The sequence below is a fragment of the Chlorocebus sabaeus genome, chromosome 18 (assembly GCF_047675955.1).
Source record: "Chlorocebus sabaeus isolate Y175 chromosome 18, mChlSab1.0.hap1, whole genome shotgun sequence".
Taxonomy (NCBI): Eukaryota; Metazoa; Chordata; class Mammalia; order Primates; family Cercopithecidae; genus Chlorocebus; species Chlorocebus sabaeus.
In genome coordinates this window covers 66,703,116-66,723,238 of record NC_132921.1, presented here as the reverse complement: position 1 = coordinate 66,723,238, position 20,123 = coordinate 66,703,116, and the positions used below count along the sequence as shown (strand labels likewise).

Sequence of the window (20,123 nt, the reverse complement as noted above, 5' to 3'; positions counted from 1 at the left end):
TCAGTATCCATTACAGTATCAGTTGTTTTTGGTCTGTGGTACATTCCCCTCTCAGATTTCCCAAAAACCTTGAAGGGCTCCATCTTTTATTACTGTTTCCTTCATTTTCACGTGGCTATTAGCAAACAAATCCAGCAATCTATGAAAAGAGTAATACATCACACCTGAGTGAATTCATCCAAAGAATTAAAGATTGGTTAGCATTAGAAAATTTGCCGGTGTGCTTTGCAATATTAATAAATTCAGTGAGATTAAATAACACATTTATCTCAGTGGATGTGAGGAAATACTTGACAAAATTTGATAGGCATTTCTAATTAAAAAATAATTCTTAGGCAGCAAGAAATAAAAGGGAAATTCTTACGCTGATGGAACCTACCAAAAGCTCCAGAAAATATCACACTTAATATTGGGATAGCAAAATCTTTTCCTTTGAGATTAAGAACAATATAGGAATTACCACGTTTTTTCAGTCTTTTACTAGAGGCTCCAACCAGCATAGAAAGGTGAATAAGTAAGTAAATACATAAATAGAGCTTAGAGAAATTAAAAGGAAGACAGCAAGTTGTCATCATTGGGAGATGCCATCATTGTATATGGAAGTTTCAACAGATTATTAGAATTAAGAGAAGTTGGCCGGACTCGGTGGCTCATGTCTGTAATCCTAGCACTTTGGGAGGCTGAGGCGGGCAGATCACGAGGTCAGGAGATCGAGACCATCCTGGCTAACACGGTGAAACCCTGACTCTACTAAAACTACGAAAAATTAGCCGGGCGTGGTGGCGGGCGCCTGTGGTCCCAGCTACTCGGGAGACTGAGGCAGGAGAATGGCGTAAACCTGGGAGGCGGAGCTTGCGGTAAACCGAGATGGCGCCGCTGCACTCCCGCCTGGGCGACAGAACCAGAACCAGTCTCAAAAAAAAAAAAAGTGTGTGTGTGTGTGTATATATATATATATATATATATATATATATATATATATATATGAATTAAGAGAAGTTGGTGAGTTTTCTGAATTTAAAATCAATAATTAACCTAAAAGATTTATTTCATTTCTATACATTAACAATAAACACTTAGAAAATACAATTTAAAGAAAAATATAATTTACTATGATGTGAAGTACCTTGGAATAAATTTAACAAAAGATGTACAATACCTTTGTAAACATGATTTTTTTAAATTAAAGGAGACCTAAATAAATAGAGAGGTACACTATGGACATGGAGCAGAAATACAAAATATAGAAAGATCTAATTTTCCCAAGTGAAGCCAGTGAAACTCCATGCAACTATGGAGTCCCAGCCAAAATCCCAACAGACTTTTAAAGTTTTTGAACCTAATAAATTTTGATTGCCAAATTTACATAGGAATTCGAAGGGCCAAGATTAGCTAAGATATTGTTCAATAAAAATAATAAGATGGAGAGACTTTTTGTTCCAAATATTAAGGCTTATAAAGTAGTAGTATTTAAGACAGAGAAATGGGTGCAAGTCAAGTAGTTCAATGAAAAAGAGTAAATAATTTAAAAACAGCCCCCAACATATATGGATACTTGGTTTATAATGAAGGAGCCATGGCAGGTCAGTAGGGAAAGGCCAAACGTCTCAAAACATTATTCTGCGGCAATTCACTATCCATATGAAAATACAGGAAATCAGGTTCTTACTTCACACCATGCACAAAAATCAATTCCAACTGGATTAAAGTCCCAAATGTAAAATCAAAATTGCAAAGTTTTCAAAAGACAATAGAAGAGAACAACTTCAAGAGCTCAGGATAGAGAGTTCAAGACCACAACAAACTGTTAACCAGAAACGAATAAAAAAAAAAATAGATTTGATTACATTAAAATAAACTTCTGTTCATTAAGAGAAACACAGAGGTTCTTTTTTTAAGCCACAAAGAGGGCCGTAGAAGTATCTGCTGCACATAGAATTGACAAGGAATATATATAGAAAAGTAAGAAAAAGGAAAACAACTCAGTAGAAAAATGGGCAAATAACTTAAATGGGTACCTCATAAAAAGAGGAATCGTCATCATAAATCAGTCTCTGAATAGATGTTCAACCTCATTAGTTATCTGGGAAATGCAAATAAAATCCATGAAATACAGTTGCATACTTACCAGGTTAAAACTTTTAAAATGATGACACACACTAGGTATTGGTTAGAATTTTGAACGATGAGAGGGTTTCTTGCTGATGAGAATGCAAATTTGCAGACCTCCTTTGGATAACAGGTTGGCAATACTTAGCGAATTTGAGCATGCTTATTATGCTCTACAATGCAGAAGACTACTCATACTTCTAGATTCTGGAAGTTCCTGCACATGTGTAGGCAAGGACAAGAATGTTAGAATTATTAATAATAGCTAAAAAACTGGAATCAAACCAAATTCTATTACTGGTGGAATGGAAACATTTTGGTCTATTCATTAAATGGGACACTATATAGAATTAAAAATGATCAAACCACAGATACAGGCACCAATATAAATTTGTGACAGAATATTAAAGAAAAACACAGAAATGATTGTGAGAAAATTCTGGAGATGATTTATCTTTCGCAGGATTAAGGGGACACGACTGGAGAGCAGCACTCAGATGGCATCTAGGATCTGGCCAATGCCTAGTTCTTACATTGAGTGGTGGCTAAACAGACAAACCAACTAACAAATTATGTTAGAAGAGTTTGTGGCTGAAGAACTTAATATTTCATGAAAAAATAAGATGAATAATTGAAAAAAGGCAGATGTTTTCACTAAATAAGGCAAAAATGACAGCACAATGACAGTGTTGTCATTGTAAGTTCTTGCATCTTAAACTAGTCAGTTATTATGTCTTCTATAATTAATTTCTATTTACCATAGTTTGCTTGCTAGAAACTTTTAAGCCACTATCTACAATTTCAATTAGATAAAATGTAATTTAATTTTATTTGAAGGTAGCTAATTTGCATCCTCAAAGGTACTGTTTCACTTTTCCTCCCTTCTTCTAACTCTTCTTCCCTCCGTTTCTTCTTGTCTCCATTTCTGGTTCTCAGACCAAAAGCTCAATACATTTGACTTGGAGTTTTTGAATGTGGCAGCCAAGGCTCCCTGAGACACAGGGTGAAACACGTGACATTAATTTCCTGTCACACAGTTCTAACAAAAACTTCTGAAGTCTGGGTTTATTTTTCTTCAGCTTATTTTTTTCTTCTGAAATATCACTGGGGGGAGAAAAAAAGACGTAAAACATCTGATCTTGTTCTTCACTTCCTTTTCTATTTCCAGCCACCTGTTCTGTCTTTCTAATTAACCCCAACACAGTAAAAAGAGCCAAGATTCTCATTCTCATGCTTGTAGAAAAAAATGTATAATAAAAGAAAAGCCACATATACTAGGATAAGGGAAACTCATGGCTGGAGGAAGATTTTTGTATTTCTTTTTCCTATTTGTAGGTGAAGCAATGGTGATTCATATTCTCATTTATCTGCTTCAAAAATTAATCAGAAGTTTTCACCTGTATTTTGTAGTTTCGGTGTCAGAAAACCAAGGCTTGTTCAGGTGAACTCAAAAAGACCCTGAAATGGGATTCAAACCCAGTGCCTCTAAGACAAGGGCTTTCTCAGCACAGGCTCATGACTACAGAGCCTTAGAGTGTTGGCAGGACTTGGTTCATTACATACCAATGTGTGCAGGGGTCAGCAAGTTTATAAGCTTGAGGAGAATGTTGTCATGGCAAATGGTTGACCAACAGGAACAAAATCATCTGGGAACATCACTGGACCCAACTGAAAAGAGCTTATTTTCACACTTCCTTGTTCTGTAGTGTTTGAAACCAAATGGAGGGAGTGGAGAACTGACCCCCCTTAGAAGTTTATAGGCATGCAAAGGGAAGAGGAGGGAGAAAACAAGAAGCTAAGAGATGGCAGAGATGAGCTGGGTATAAGATTTCGAAACTGCTCATTGGCCTAGCCATATGTGGCCTGGAAATCGGAGCAGCGTTTCTAATATTCACGCTCTAGTGTGTTTTCTGCAGCGTCTCTCATGCAGAGGGGCTGAGCTGGCACCAAAGGAGTGTCTCCTCAGCTGCTTCCTCCCGTGCCTTAACTCTCACTGCAGCGAATCAGCAAAACATAGCAAACCAGGCCAAGAGCAGAACATTAATGGGAGCAGAGAAAGTGGGGGAAGAAAGAAGAGACTGGAAAACCGTGACTTTCACAGCCACTCATTGAACCATACTTACTGATTGTGCACTGGGCACACGGGGACAATGTTGAGTGAGAACAAAGGGGGTCATCCCCTTGAGAGCAGATGCTCCAGGGGACGCAGGCTGCAACAACCTTGTGAGGGCATGCCGTTATTGTGCCCATTTTACAGGTGACTTGTTGAAGGTCCCACAGTAAGTTGTAACAGCTGGGCGTGGTGTCTCACACCTGTAATCCCAGTGCTTTGGGAAGTGGAAGGAGGAGGATCACTTGAGGCCAGGAGTTTGAGACCAGCCTGGGCAACATAGTGAGACCCCCACCTTTGCAAAAAGATAAAAAATTTAAAAACTTAGCTGGTGGTAGTAGCATGCACCTGTAGTCCCAGCTACTCAGGAGTCTGAGGTGGCAGTTCAAGGCTGCAGTGAGCCGTTATCATGCCACTGCACTCCAGCCTGTGTGACAGAGTGAGGCACCATCTTTGAAAAAATTTTAATAATTAAAAAATAAGTTTCTAAGTCAAAACGTTTTTAAGAAAATAAAGTAAGTGGTAATGAGACATGCATACATGCATGACTAGATTTTATCTTTGATGAACTGAGTACAGAGTCATAGGAAAGTCCATGTCCGCTAAGTGAGAGGAGGGTGAGGGCATGAGGCTGCACAAGAGACAGGGACTGGTCACGCAGGGCCCTGCGGCCCATGGCGAGAGGCTGAGCTTTCTTTCCAAATGCAATGGAAGGCCAAGGAGGAGTCTGTGCATGTGCATGACTGATTGGATTTGCATTTTTTAAAAGTTACTCCAGCTGCTGTTTGAGACAGTGGAGCAAATGGAAGCACACACAGAAGTGAGGGGATACATTTATGTATCTTCCATTTTGTGCAGAGAAGGAAATAATCTTTGGGCTCTGTGTCTGGACACCAGCTCCTTGCTTTCCTTCCTTATCCTGCAGACGGAAGCTGCAGCAGGAACGTGTCATGGAAGGGACTCTGGCCCAGGGTGTGGAGCACACAGATCTAATCCCGTGTGTGACTCCAAAGAATATCCTGAGCCTCCGGTTTTCCACTTAAAAAATAGAATTGATACTTCATTTTGGTTAATCATTTCACATCTTAAAATATTTCATGATACTTAAAAATTGTAAAAAATCTTAGTTATCACATTGTTCCTGAAGGCGAAAACTCAGCCTGCCTTACGGAAACCTAGTGATGTTGGACATTTAATTAATGTTTATGAGTGACTATTTAGGAGAGGCCAGACATTGAGGAGACCTGGAGGAAGGCTTGTAGTTTCACACCATGCCCTGTCCCCTACCCCCATTACAGCCTTGAAAATTCATCATTAGGAATTAGTTTACAACATCTGCCTGCTTTTTATTGCTCCTTCTAACGCCTCCAGCCTGGTGTGAGAGCAAGAAAGACTCCAAGGCCATGGAGCTGCTTTCAAGCACAGCTATGCCTGATTTGCCTCTCAGAGTTTCTGCAGTCGGAATACACCGTCTCACAGAACTCCTGCCATTTTTCAAATGTACTGAATATGGAGGCTGTTGTAATTAATAGTATTAATCATCTAAAAGCATGACTGAATTCATAGCCTCCTCTTGTCATTGTGTCACGAAGGGATATGGGAAATATTTTGACATTACAAAGCAATCATCTTCAAAAGGTTGGGAGCTGTTCTTTCAAGGAGAGTAGAAAGGATTTTACTTTGCGGCAGAGGAGAATCTTCCTCTGGTTAGGCCCCTGAGATTCTTGCTCTATACTCACTTCCTCCAGGGACTAAATATTACTTTTGAGAGATTATTTAGTTGAATTCTAGACTTGCACTTTCTGATGACTTGTCACATCTGGGAATTTGATTCCTTCTTTGGCAGAGAAATGGTGATTGTGAAGATTGCGTTGTTTATTTCAGGGAGGACAGTGGCGTAGGGTGGGGGTGATTTTTGTTTTTGAAGATTCCTTTAAAATCACTCATAGTGCTCATATTGCTCCCCTCCCTCCTTCCTTCCCAGGAAGGGAGAGCACGTCCTCACCATGCCTGGGAACTGAGAATCTTTTTTAAAATATTTAAGAGATCTGGTAATACGGTCCAGTAATTCTTAACTGAATGGGGACAAGAAACCTCTGGACTCCATTTCCAGCTGCTTCAGAACTCTCCGGGGGATGAATCTATAAATGGCCCAGTAAGAGTTTTGTTGTCCGAAAGTGCTGTGGATGTACTAGTTACTCTAAGTATGTTTGATAAAATAAAACCAGGCCTTGTCTCATGAGTCAAGGATTTTCCCTATCTTCTTACCTCCAATGTCCTGGTCCCCCAGGAGGCCACCACTAGGACAAGGCAGAGGCTATGGAAGGTCCTGCAATGGGGAAGAAAGGATGCGAGCCTCTGGCTTCCAAAATTTGCCTCCTGTTCTATTAGGACCTTGGTGCTGTGGCTTCGTTTAGCACATGAGATCACAGTGTCTACTTTGGCTGCCCCTATAAATAGCAGGCTCCTACATCTGGAAGTCCTGAGTTCGGGCCAGCTTGGTGGTTTGGTGGCTCTGGATTGCTTTTCCTGAACTTTCTGTTTGTCAGCTGAAGAATGACGCGGTTCATACATTTGGAAAGGAGAGCTTGTTTCTCATAGAGGGCTGCAGCCTGCAGGGCGGCCATTCTGACCGGCTGGGCAGTGCAGCCGCGGATCACAGGTCAAAAACAGACACTTCTGGGGAGGGCCACAGGCAACAAGAATTCTGGCTGAGCAGACCAGATATCCATATTCAATAAGCTACAGGAGGAGTCATGAATAGTTATGAAAAGAGAAACCTACGCATGCGCAATTGAGGTTCATCCCTCCCCCTGGGTCCCGAGTTCAAAATACTGCCGAGTTAGCATGAGCCCAGGATGGAGTTTTCAGCCCCCTGACATCAAAAGATGAAGCAGAGGATGCAAAACCCTCACTGCACAGCCTGCATAGACTCACGGGAGCCACTCCATGGTGGATGGTCTCTTATCCCAAAGGAAGGCTGCTGGCCTGTGCAGTGGCTCGCTCCTGTAATCTCAATACTTTGGGAGGCTGAGGTGGGTGGATCGCTTGAGCCCAGGAGTTCGAGACTAGCCCGAGCAATGATGGGACAGGAGATGGGAGAGACTTTGTTATACCTCCTCCTTCGCCAACCCCGTTAGGCTTTCTTCCCTAAGGGGTAAACAGAAACCAGCCGTGTGGTGTGATAAGACACCATCTCTACAAAAAATACAAAAAATTAGCTGGGCATGGCGGTGGGTGCCTGTAGTCCCAGCTAGTTGGGAGGCTGAGGCAGGAGAATCACTTGAGCCCAGGAGGTTGAGGCTGCAGTGAGCAGAGCTAGCGCCACTGAACTCCAGCTTGAATGACAGGAGGATTGCTGGTTGGTTGTTTTGTTGAAAAGTAAAAGGGAGGGACAGCATCAGGTGATTGATTGACATCAGCGTGGAGTCTCTTGAGAAGGCTAGTTTCTGTTTAACCCTTGGGGAAGAAAGCCTACAGGGGATGGCGAGGGAGGAGAGAGAACGAGGCGTGTCCCACCTCCCATCCCGTCAGGGCTCAGGACTGTTTCCCAGGTTACTCTGGGGTCCCCTTGGCCAAGAAGGGGTCTGTTCAGTTGGGTGGGGGGCTTAGGATTTCATTCTTATTTCTCATTTCATAGATTTTCTAGAGTTCCTAGTGACTCCAAGAAAGGAGAAACCCTTGGGAGGAGTTTGATTTCTGAGTCTCTTGGGGGTGAAAGGAGGAAAACCTACATTTCTGCTGAATTTTGCAGACATTTATGTGGTGGTCAGAACAGCCTTTTAAGTCTCTCTGAACTCATAACACAGTCTTGGTTGTTATCTAAGTGCTCAGAAAAAGGAAATATTTAAAGGACTTCCAAGACGGTATTTTCATAAGCATTCTCTCCAGTGAAAAGTCTTTTTCCAAGTGTGTATTTCCCTGGTGAAAACCACTTATTTTAATGTAGCCCAATTTGTCCAAGTTTTTCTTTATGGTTGTTACTTTTTGTGTCCCGTTTAAAAAATCTTTGTCCACTCCCAGGTCACAAAGATATTCTTCTAAAAGCTTGATTGTTTACTTTTTATAATTTTTTTTTTTTTATTTTTCATACAGATGGGGGGTCTCACAATGTTACTTAGGCTGGTCTCAAACTCCCAGACTCAAGTGATCCTCCCGTCCCAGCCTCCCAAAGTGCTAGGCTTACAGGTGTGAAGCAGTTTTAAGTTCATAGCAAAACTAAGCAGAAGGTACAGAGATTTCTTTTATGTCCCCTTCCCCGACACATGCACAGCCTCCCCCTTTCTGCATCCCCCACAGAGTGGTTCATTTGTTACAGTTAAACCTACACTGACACATCATAATTACCCAAACTCCATAGTTCATATTAGGGTTTACTCTTGGTGTTGTACATTCTATGGGTTTGGACACATGTGCAATGACGTGTCCGTCGTTATAGTATCTATCACACAGAGTCGTTTCACTGTCCTAAAAATCCTCTGTGCTCCAAATTATTTTACTTTTCAGATCTAGATATGAAATCTATTTGGAATTTTTTTGTGTGTAGTATGAAGTAGTCACTTTCATTATTTTTCTATATGAGTAACTACTTGGCCCAGCCCTAAAGATTGAAAATACTGTCCTTTTCCTATTATACAACAGTGTCATGTTTTCCATAAATCAGGTGTTCCATGTATCTGTGCGGTTGTTTCTGGACACTTTAATGTACTGGTCAATTTTTGTATCCCTGGACTATTATCACACTTTCTTAATTGACTTAGCTTTGTAATTGGTATTAACAGCTGGTAAATTAGGTCCTTCTTATTCCTTGTTTTGTTGTTTTTCTTTCCTTCAAAATTAACTTTGCTTTTTCTTGGCCAAAATAACTCAATAAGCATCTTGACTCCTAGAGTAAAATTGTCTTTTCCTTTTCAAGTTTTATTGGCACCATTTTTATGGCTTCCCTAAGGAATTACAATCCAGTAATATTGTATCATTTAAATTATGTTCTAAAATAATTCAGCAGCTCTGCACGTAAAAGCTTTCCATGACCCTGTTACCCAGCCACTTGTCTGCCCTGCCCTTTAAGGCTAAGGCCAGGGAAAGAATTTGCTTCCTTTTCCCCTTGGCCTTTCCAAAGTCCATCTGTGTTTCAAGGCCTTCTCCAAATATTGCATATTTTTGCCTTAATTATGTAACTCTCCTCAGACTTCTGAAGCTCTGCTGGGTGGTACAGACACGAGGCTACATGGCTACTTTACTCTCCGCAAAAGGCCCTGATACCTCCCCAGGACCCCAGGCCCAGGCTGGCCTCCTTTCTTCAACGTCATCGTCTGCCTCCCTCCCTGGTGGGCACCAGCCGCTCAGGCTGCCTTCAGTTCCTCTCCGGCCTTGCTCTTGTTACACACATCAGGGACTTGCCACTCAGGGGTGGATCTTTTTGCCTGGAGTGTTCTTCCCTTCCTGCTCCCAGCACCTTCCTTTTACCAGTTAATGTTCATTAATTCTTAAGTCCCCTCTCTGGACATCTTTCCCTGGCCCCTAAACTAGATTAGTTCCCTTTGTGGTATTGCAATCATAACAGGTTCATTGTCTGATGCACACAGCAAGTCAATACGTGGAGACACTGGGTTGCAACAGAGAAACAGGTTTAATCGTACAGTAGCTGATGAGGAGATGGGAGGAAACCTCAAATCCATCTACCCAAGGAGATTAGGGCTGAGGATTTTAAGGGTTTGGAGTGGGCTGAAGTGAGTGGAGACAGTTGATTGGTCGAAGAGCGCACAGGGTGAAGTCCTGGGACAGGAGGATGAAGATGTCGCATTCTCATACTGATCCTGTTCTTCTGTGGAGGTTAGCATCCGCTGTTTTGCTGGAATTTGGGTTCTGGAAAACTTCTTAAGTGATCCTTAAACAAAAACCTCATGATTGTAATGTCAGCGATCCTGTCTATAGGAACAATGGGATGCACTGGCAGTATCTAGTGCTGAGTGACTTTCAGCAACAAGTAAGCGGGCCGAGCGCAGCCTGACTGATGCTTAATTATAACTAGATTTCTGTCCAGAGTGTGCCATTCAATTCCTGCCAACCCTGTGGGGATGGTTTCAGTATGCTCCCCATGCTCCCTTCATAGCACATGCCATAGCTCCCAATTATAAACCCATTTGATTCGCTGGTGAACATCTGACTCTTCTAGATTGTCAGCGCACACAGGGCAGGCGCTATGACTGTTCTGCTCAACATTTTAGTCTCCAATACCTAGCCTAGTGTTTGTCATGTAGTAAGGGCTTCATAATTCTTTTATGAATGAAAGTATGTATGAATGAAACATTTTGGCCTAGTGGCCTATGTTATTCTCCATAGTACCATGCGTGTAGGTCCTCCATAAATATCTTTCTGATTCATGTCATCTTGTTGTCTAGGATATTTTAATAAAGAACTCCATATTATTTATAAGAGTAGCTGGCTACAATCTGAAATAATGTGACTGGCCATTGTAGGTAGAGTCAGGGGTAATTCTTAATTCCCTGCATCTGATTTGATAAGGGTGGTGGTGGTAATAGGCAGTATCACTCAAATATGACTTAGAAATGTCCTATGGCTGCTGATAGCGGTCTTGCTTTCTGCATCTCAAATCTACCTAAAATGCTTCTGATTTGGTTACGGTGCATAGGGGAATAGCATGCTCAGTTGGGCTAGCAGCAAGTTGGAAACTCAGGGGCTGTGGCTTTTCATTGCTGGGAACTCATGTAACTTTAGCTTGTTTGGTAGCAAAGCAGGGCTCCTGGGTTTGCTTTATTTGCAGTTGGTGTAGATGAGTGAGATTTAACATCTGGTCCTTCATGGAAAATTCCTGTAGTTCCAGAGATGGAAGGAAAAAAGCTATCATTCTATTATTAAAGGGCCCAGAATTAGCTCTTGTTCTCTGTGTTCCATATGCTTGTCATTGATAAATGACCACACTGTCTTTGCAGTCTCAAGCAATCAGAAGGGGAGATAAAATATCTGATCCCTGGTTACCAGCAGCAGCCCTGTGTATTAGAGAGTGTGCAGGGAGTGGTGCTGGAGTCCTGTCTTGCTCTGGTAGGGACTTCTGTAATTTGCATATTTAGTGAGTCAGTGGGGAGAGATGAGAGATAGAGATGCCATTTATGATGCAACCTCTGCTGCCCTATCTGTGCAAAAAATCACTAACCAGATTCTGTCTCAAAATGGAACACTGACCTTTTCCAAAACTCGCCTCCTGGATTATAACAGGGCTAATGTAATAGAAGTAAATGACACTTAGGTTCCAGGGGGAAAATTGATGTAAGTTTTTATCAGGAGGGTCATCTGATGGTTGTTAGAAGCACAATTTTAATGACTATACATAAGAAATTAAGATCAATTATTAAAGAGATTGCAATTGAGTTGAGTTCCTTAGACACCTTCCACTGGGGAGGCATGAATGGGATATGGGGCAGAAAGTTCGAGGGGCGTGGTGGGGAGCTGTAGAGCTCACAGTGGTCTGTGGAAGGCTGGACCTCCCATGGGGGAACACTCAGTGATCACAGATAAGCAGTACCGTGTGGATGCCTGGGGTTGGGGAAAGGCGAGTAACAATAAGAGGTGGAAAGACACTGAAGACAAAGTCAGTTACACCACATTCTTGATTTTGGTTTATTTATATTGGGCATTTAAGAGTTTATAGCCAATTAAATCAACTCCTCAATTGTTTTGTGAAACACAAAAATGTGGTTGTAAATGCTAATTAGGCTAGAAGATGTTTGCATCACTTAAAATGAGACAACAGTCTGCCTACGACGCTAAGTGATTCATTACATTGAAGTGAATTCAGTGCATTTAAGTCATTGGCGAGACTCGGAGGGTTTGGATGGCTGGCCCTGCCTTCCATTGGTTGTAATGTGCTTCCTCACGTGGTACTTGTGTTATTATAAGAGTCTCCATCAGGAGTTTCCCAAATACCTTGCCCTTCCAAGTGAATGCCATAGGAATGCCAGGAAGTATGAGCGTGATGCTGCACCAAGACTAACCTGTGAACACCTGCTCTCCAGGATGCTTTGCCAAGACAATGGGATTAAGTGGTTCCTTCCTTCTAAGTAGCTGTGTTCCCACCTCTTGATCCGAATTTTTGGGCACAGCAGATTGGGCCAGAATAAACCTTGTTATTCAACCTATGGCCGGCTTAAGAAGTGGCCTGGAGCCTGGTGTGGTGGAGTGTGCCTGTAGTCCCAGGTCTGGGAGTCTGAGGCTGAAGGATTGCTTGAGCCCAGAAGTTTGAGACCAGGCTGGTCAACATAGTGAGACCCCATCAGAAAAGAAACAAAACAAAACAAAAAACACTGCCTGGTATAAAAGTGCTGCTTTATAAGGATAATGGTGATAGGGAGAGTCTGTCAGGCTCTCTCTCACAGGAATTTCAACTGAAGATATGGCAAAGGTCAGTCAGTTGCAAGAACATGAGCCAGGACCTTAGCTGGAATGCCCTCAGAGGGAAGCAGACATGCACAGCCATGAAGCACTGCACGTCGCGAATGTGCAGAAATAAGAGTGAGTGAATGCATCAAGGCAGAGAGACTCCAGAAGAAGCGGAGAGGTGCTTGGCTGGTCGCGGCAGATGGAGAGGTGAGGCTCACTCAAGGCAGAGGATAACCTACGTGCTGCAATAACTGGAGCTATACTGGATTTTTCCATTTCTGAGTTGTAATGTGAAGCTCAGCTGAACAGTTCCTGGACACTTGGTTATGACATTAGTATCTCTATTTCCATGGTCCCCTCCCCTCTACCATAGCTTAAGGTAATGGAAGAGAATATTATTCCTCACGTACCAAAGAGTCTAACCCACAAGTAGTATATGTGCTTTCTGCACCTTTTTATTTTGCATGTATTGTCTGTTAAGTGCTCTGGGTGGCTTTTCTCCCCACCTTAATCCTTCTCTTTCTCTGCTCCGGCCTTCGCCGCTCTCTTTGTCCCACAACCTCCACTGCAGGTAGATATGTATGACCCGAAATGAAGTGATAATGAGGGCAGTGAGAGTTAACACGCATCTAGTTTGACTAAGATACTCTTTCTAGGAGCAAGCCTAAATCTTTTGAAATTGCTTTTGTTTGTCCTCACACTTATGCACTGTATAGTGGTAGTAGACAGAGCAACCTGGGTTTCACATTTGTCCTGCTGCCAGTATATACTGTATTCTCCCTTTTCAATGTAGCCTTGGCTTTGCTTGGAAGTAATTTTTTAAAATCCTTAATGGTTTCTTTGTTTTAGCATTAGAACCTTCTTGAGTTTTATTTGTATTTATTTTATTTTATTTTACTTTTTTTTTTTTTTTTTTTTTGAGACAGAGTCTTACTCTGTTACCAGGCTGGAGTGCAGTGGCATGATCTCAGCTCACTGCAACCTCTGCCTCCCAGCTTCAAGCAACTGGGACTACAGGTGCTCACCACCATGCCAGACTAATTTTTTCGTATTTTAGTAGAGACAGGGTTTTGCCATGTTGGCCAGGCTGGTCTCAAACTTCTGAGCTCAAATGATTCACCCACGTTGGCCTCCCAAAGTGCTGGGATTACAGCTGTAAGTCACTGCGCCTGGCCCCTCCTTGAATTTCAGAAAGACATATGACTGCCTGGCCTATGAATATATTTCCTAGCCTCCCACACAGCTAGGTGTGGCCATGTAATTAAGTTTCCCTGGATAGAATGTCAGTAGAGTGATGTTTGCAACCTTTATGACAATTCTTTAAAAGCAAATTGCTTGCCCTCCATTTTCATTTTTGCTTTCTTTTGGTCCCACATGGGATATTGGTTAACCAGCTTCACTCAGGTAAATGAGTGCAATATTGTTAGAAAGGTTAAAGCAGTAAGATGTAAGGAAGTTAGAGTCCTTAGATAACCCATGCAGCAAACCTACTTACACACTGGAGTACTTCCGAGCTGTTACACGAGAGAGCAATGAATATCTCTTGTATGAGCTGTCCTCTTTTTGAGTTTCTCGGTTACAACAGCTTAGTCTATTCCCTGATTAACACAAAATGGTGGACACTTACAAATGCTTACTATGCGTTAGGGAGCACACTGAGTGCTGAATACGCTTTGTGTTGTTTAACTCTCCAACAACCACCCTAAATTAATGCCACTTGCCCATTTTACAGACGTGCAAACAGGCTTACAGAGGTGAAGTATCTTGGCCAAGATTGCATGATTGCAAGTGGCAGAAAGGACCTGAAATCTCTGAAGTGATTCAAAACACGTATTCTTGATAGCTATACCCTCATGACTCTTCATATAGAAAAATTTCTATTCTTCTTGGCCACTTCACAGCTTCAGTCTATTGCAATTCATGTGTCCAGACTCCTCTGCTCAGTTTGGTGTACATTGATGGTTTTATCCTGTTTTTAAAAATATTGTTCTTTGCTCTGAATAGATTTATCTCGCTTTGTTCACTAGATTGTAAATCCCTCAATGGATGGATAAAAATGCTCCATAAATGACGATTATATGACTAAATGAATAAGAACTGTCTAGTCTTCCAGAATTACTCAATATTATCTTTTGTGATGTTTCCTCATAGGTGTATAAATTCTGTTGTTAATTAATCAACCCCAGTGAACGTCATCCCTCCAATTTTAAATACATCTTCTTGGTAGTGAGCATATTTGTGTAGAGGAAATATCCAAAAAGATGATTTTAAATAAGAAATTATGTCCATTCTGTTTACCACTATAAATATAAATAGGTGGGAGTTAGGGTTTCCAGATTGCACTTCAACCAAATGGTAATTTATGATCAGTCTACCGTGTATGAATTAGTATTACATCTGCTGCACAATAGAAACAAATACAGAATAGCAGTTGCCTTAAACAAGGTATATTATTTTATTCTAACATAAAAAGAGGCCTGGAGGTGGGGATCTGAGAACTGATATGGTGGCTTCTTGGTCATTGTATCCCAAGTTTCTTCTTTTTCTTCTGAAATCCCGGAAAACAGTTTCTATTCTAAAGGTTCCAATGGCTCTGCCCCTTGTAGTAACTATCAGGCCAGAGTTGCAGGCAATAGGATGGGGAGAGGATAAAAGGCCTTTATCTGACTTTACTCTTCTACATCCCTTTTCCAGGATTTTTATTAAATGAACTTCCACTTCCACTAAGAATTTAGCTATACCTAGTTACATAACTACTCAAATAAAATTAAAATTGTGTTTTTAACTAAGAAAGAAAGTAGAGAATCAGTGCTGGGTAGACTGCCTAGCCTTCTAATTAGGAAGTTCCCACCATTCCAGATTAGGGGTTGACAAACTGGTCCACAGGCCAAATGTGGCCTGTGGCCTGTGTTTTTGTAAATGAAGTTTTATTGAATGAAAGCCCTATGCACTCATCGATAGCTGATTTCATGCTACAACAGCAGAGTTGGGTAGTTGTTCCAGAAATTGTATGACCCATGAACTTAAACTATCTCCTAACTGGTTCTTTAAAGGAAAAGTTTGCCAGTCCCTGCTCTAGATCCCAGGGGGCAGAAGCAGGGGGCAGGTTCTGATGAAAAAGTTTGCCAATGCCTGCTCTAGATCACAGCGGGCAGCTTCCGATAGTTTCACTGGTTGTGATCTTATTATAGGAGCAAAGTTGACCTTGATATGGATTCAGTCATCATCTGTTCTCCAGCCCCAGTGAGGTTATATACGCTATGCATGTGTTTGGGTGCAAGTAACATGAAACCTGAATAATATTCGATTAAACAGAAAGGCATTATTTTCATCACATACATGAATGCCCAGAAGGACATGGCCCAGGGCTGGTACAGATGCTCAGTGCTGCCTTCAAAATTAGGCTGCTTCTTTCTCCCCAGTCATGCCCAGAATGCTGACTTTCATCTTCACACTTACTGGAAGATGAACACAGCACCTGAAGGCTTCTGTCTGCATTTCCTGAAGGAAGTGGGGAAGGTGCAAAAGGGCAAGGGTCTGTTCTTTTCTAGAAACTTTCCCAGAGGCCCTCATTGGCCAAAACTGTCTCTCTAGCAGCTGAGGATCCTAGGATTCAAACAACCATGGAAGAAAAATATTGGAAAAAAACCCAGTAAAAGAAATAACAGTACAGCAGTGAAAAATAATACAATTTTTAAAATATAGTATAACAACTATTTACATTATATTAGGTATCATAAGTAACTACAGATGACTTAAAGTATATGGGAGGATGTGTGTCGGTTATATGCAAACACTAGGTCATTTTATATCAAGGACTTTGGTATCCACAGCATGTCCTGAGACCAATTGTATGTGCTCTGGCGGGCTTCTCATAGTTAACTGGTCCACTCCAGTGTGTTCTTATAGTCTCATTCTTCCCTCCTCTCTTTCTCCCCTACCCTTCCCTCTCACATTCCTGAAATTAATTTCTCTCCTTCTTCCCTCCTTTTCATGTTTTTGGCTAGGTGAGAAACCTGGAAATGAGCCTGAAGAGGTGAAGCTGCAGAATGCCAGCAAACAGATTGTGCAGAACGCAATCCTGCAAGCTGTGCAGCAAGTCTCCCAGGAGAGCCAGCGCAGGGAAGAGAGAATCAGTGACAACCAGGGCCACATCCAACTGGGCGTTGGGGAGTTAACCAAGAAGCACGAAAAGAAGTAACATGGTGGATTTTGCTCTTGACATGTGCTTGGTTTCTAGCCTTCCTCTTAGTATAGGACGCATCACCAAAATGTTGCCAATAAAGCAAACCGAAGTGTCACCGGCACCTAGCTGTAGAATGAATTCGCACTAGCCCCTGGCTGAGAAGCACTATTGTGAAAAAGTGCATTAGGCCATTCTGTTCCTATTTATGCAGTGCCTCTGAGACACAGTGGGGCCAAATATGACACTGTAATTGCAAAGTCATTTTGCAGGCCAATTTATTTTTAAAGTTCTTTTATTTGAAAAAAAAGAATTCTATGTCTCGTTTATTTACTTCTGCCTTTTATGCATTCCTTCTGTGAATTTAACAAGCAGTCTTTTTGCTGAAATACTGAGTACAGTACTGAGTGCTTTCTAATATATTAAAAAGACATGCTAGAAAGGTGAGGGAATGGAGTTTTAGTTACCTTCAAATGTGAAATTGAGGCTTTTTATAAGGTGGGTTCAGGTCTAAGATCAAATTAAGCAAAGGGAAATTCTAAGGCTGAGTCCCTTGGGATCATACCAAGGCATTTATTAATATTTATGTTATTTTAAGAAAGGGAGGAGTTTAAGCTTCTCAAGAACTCAGTCTTTTAGTCTCAATTCTCTGAATATTGCATAATTGGTGTTTATGCTCTGTGTAGAAATATTTTGGAAATATTATGGATTTCTTGTCTCATCTCAAGATTAAATAAATAAGACAAGTGAGTCTACACATGTGAGTTGCCGATGACTCAATTCCTTAGCAGCCTCATGGAGAATGGCTAGAATTGTAGATTTCTTCAACAGCTGCCTATCATTAAGAGACTTACACTTGGGGCTGACTATGGGGTGTAACATCCTTGGAAGGGATTCTGGGGTCCTTACAAATGCTGTTTTGCCACCAGGCTATGCATTTGCATTAGGACCTTACTAACTTTTCCCATCCACACATTAAAATTATTTTTTTGAGATTATGAAAATCATACAGTTCAGGAATACATGAGAATACGATAGGGACAGTAAAGTGACAGTGTTTTGAATGCAGTGACAAAGATATGTGTGTGTACCTGTGTAATAAAGGTGTCTGTGCAGCAACAGGATTGATCCCTGCTCCACTTCTGTGAGAATCATGCACGTGTTTCTGGAGTATCCAGAGTCCTATTTCCTGGGCTTCACAAAAGTTATTGAATTGGTGCTACTGGGGACAGAGGAATAATTTGACCTTGATTAAAAACCTTCTGGTTTCAGAGTATCAATATCTACGTTTGATTTTTTTTAAAGCAAAGTATTATGGTATAAAGTGTGACTGATATTAAGATATACTTCTAAAATTCCAATATGCTACAGTTTCTAGAATAAATCTTTGGATAACAGACAATGAATGAAAAAATATCAGTTTTGTTACGCTGTCACCCCAGTGCACAGGTGGAATAAATTCACAGGAAACATGGATGGAGAAGTAAGCAGAAAGGCTTACAATTTAAAGATTGTTTACTCACAGGTGTTTCTTTTAGCAGAATTCATGCTAAGTGAAGAGTGAGTTTAAGTTGACCAAAGTTCATATAACTGATGTGATGTAATTGCATAGCATACATAATGAGAATGAAAGTATTCAGGGAAATTATTCAGGAGTGCCACAAATAAAATAAATAAATAAATCTAATGCTTGTAGTTTGTAAGTGATCGGTACTATGTCTACTCAGATATTTGGATATGACCAGCCTTTGTTTTTGCTGTCAAGTGACAGAAACATATAAACATACTATTTTTCCTCTCTTATGTGTCTGTACTAAACAATTGGGAATTTTTGGAACATCTTATTGACCTCTGTATCTAAATGTTATTTATAAATAAAACATATACAGCTTTGAAATATTTTAGGCAAAGTTTTCTAGACTCTGCTGTTTGGCTCATTTTGTATGTGGATCTTACCATTATTTGGCACCACGAGGCTTCCAAGGCTATTTTCAAACCCCTAGATATCATGACCAGGGGAAGTGCTTCTTTAATGGGCCCTTCACTGTGACTGCGTGAGGACAGCCATGGGGTGGTGGGTCCTGAGGCTTGAAGAGAAAAGGATGTATGCTGAGAAGTGGGCTTTTGATCTCAAGAATTCAAGGTAAGTGGGTCTGGAAGGTAGAGTGTCTGCCATAATCTTGGAGATGGAAAATCAACAGCAAGGAACAGAGATATGACTAAGTTGTAGGGAGGACAAAAGGAAGTTTGGCAACCCCTGTGCTCAATAGGTAGGTGCCATACTGGCAAAATTCTAAGAAAGCTCGGTCATAAAAATAAATGAGTTAAAGACCTCTAAACTCTTACAGATCTTTCAGTCTGAAGACAAAGTTACTAGATTTTACAAGGGGCCTATAGAACTTCATTTGACATAGGATTAAGGTGGATTTCCACTTGATTATTATTGTAAACCAGATCACAGCTTTTAGTTTCAGAAATGAGTAGGAACATTTACTTAGTGTCCTTTATCTTTCTGATTTACTACATACACAGGCTTCCCATCTCTGTGTGTTCAGCTGTTCGTCTTTTCCGTTGCCTGCCCCTAGGGTGGAACTAAAGAAAGAAATCCTTTCATGTTACTTTGCTCTGCTGTAATCATCTGTTTAGTGCAAACAGTATTGTAAATTGATGCAAAATGACTAACTGGTTCCCTTCATTTCTTATTTATTTTTTAGCTGTTTAGGTTTCCTTTATGGTGGAATTTCAGGTTACAAAGAAATGAATCTATCATTTAAAAATAATCATTGAATTTATGCCATTCAGAGATGAGTAACTGGCTGTTTTCAAGGCTGTTTTGAGGTTTCTATGATAAAACAATACAAAAGAGAGGAACCTTTAATTTATCCATTGTAATAGCTCACTCTAGTAAAATACAGTAAAAAATATATATATATGAAAAATCTGAAACTAATTTAGCCCCTATAATACCAAAACAGATGTAGAGACAGGAAAGTGGAAATTACAGTAATAATATCTTTCTTGAGTGTGTGAAAGTTTTCAAAAGATATTAGTACACATTCCCTCATTTATTTCATTGCCACAACCTCAAAATAAGGTGTAACCTGAGAAAATCTTAATATGGTTTGGCTGTGTCTCCACCCGAAATTTCACCTTGAATTATAATCCCAACTATCCCCACATGTCAAGGGTGAGACCAGGTGGAGGTAATCGGATCGTGGGGGGCGGTTTCTCCATGCTGTTCTCATCAAAGTGAATGAGTCTCACGAGATCTGAAGGTTTTATAAGCGTCTGGCATTTCCCCTGATTGCACTCGCTCCGTCTTGC

The 20,123-nt window shown here is 41.0% G+C and overlaps 1 protein-coding gene across 3 annotated transcripts in view; it reads left to right on the top strand.

Moving 5' to 3' along the window:
• The window catches only part of AKAIN1 (A-kinase anchor inhibitor 1), a 137,070-nt gene extending 118,361 nt beyond the window's left edge, over nt 1-18,709 (top strand). For all 3 annotated transcript variants that reach the window (XM_073006450.1, XM_073006451.1, XM_007974553.3), the window contains one exon: nt 16,624-18,709. In XM_073006450.1, coding sequence (XP_072862551.1) covers nt 16,624-16,817 — 194 coding nt within the window. In that variant the 3' untranslated portion in view covers nt 16,818-18,709. The remainder of the gene's footprint in view (nt 1-16,623) is intronic.
• Nucleotides 18,710-20,123: the final 1,414 nt, after the last annotated feature.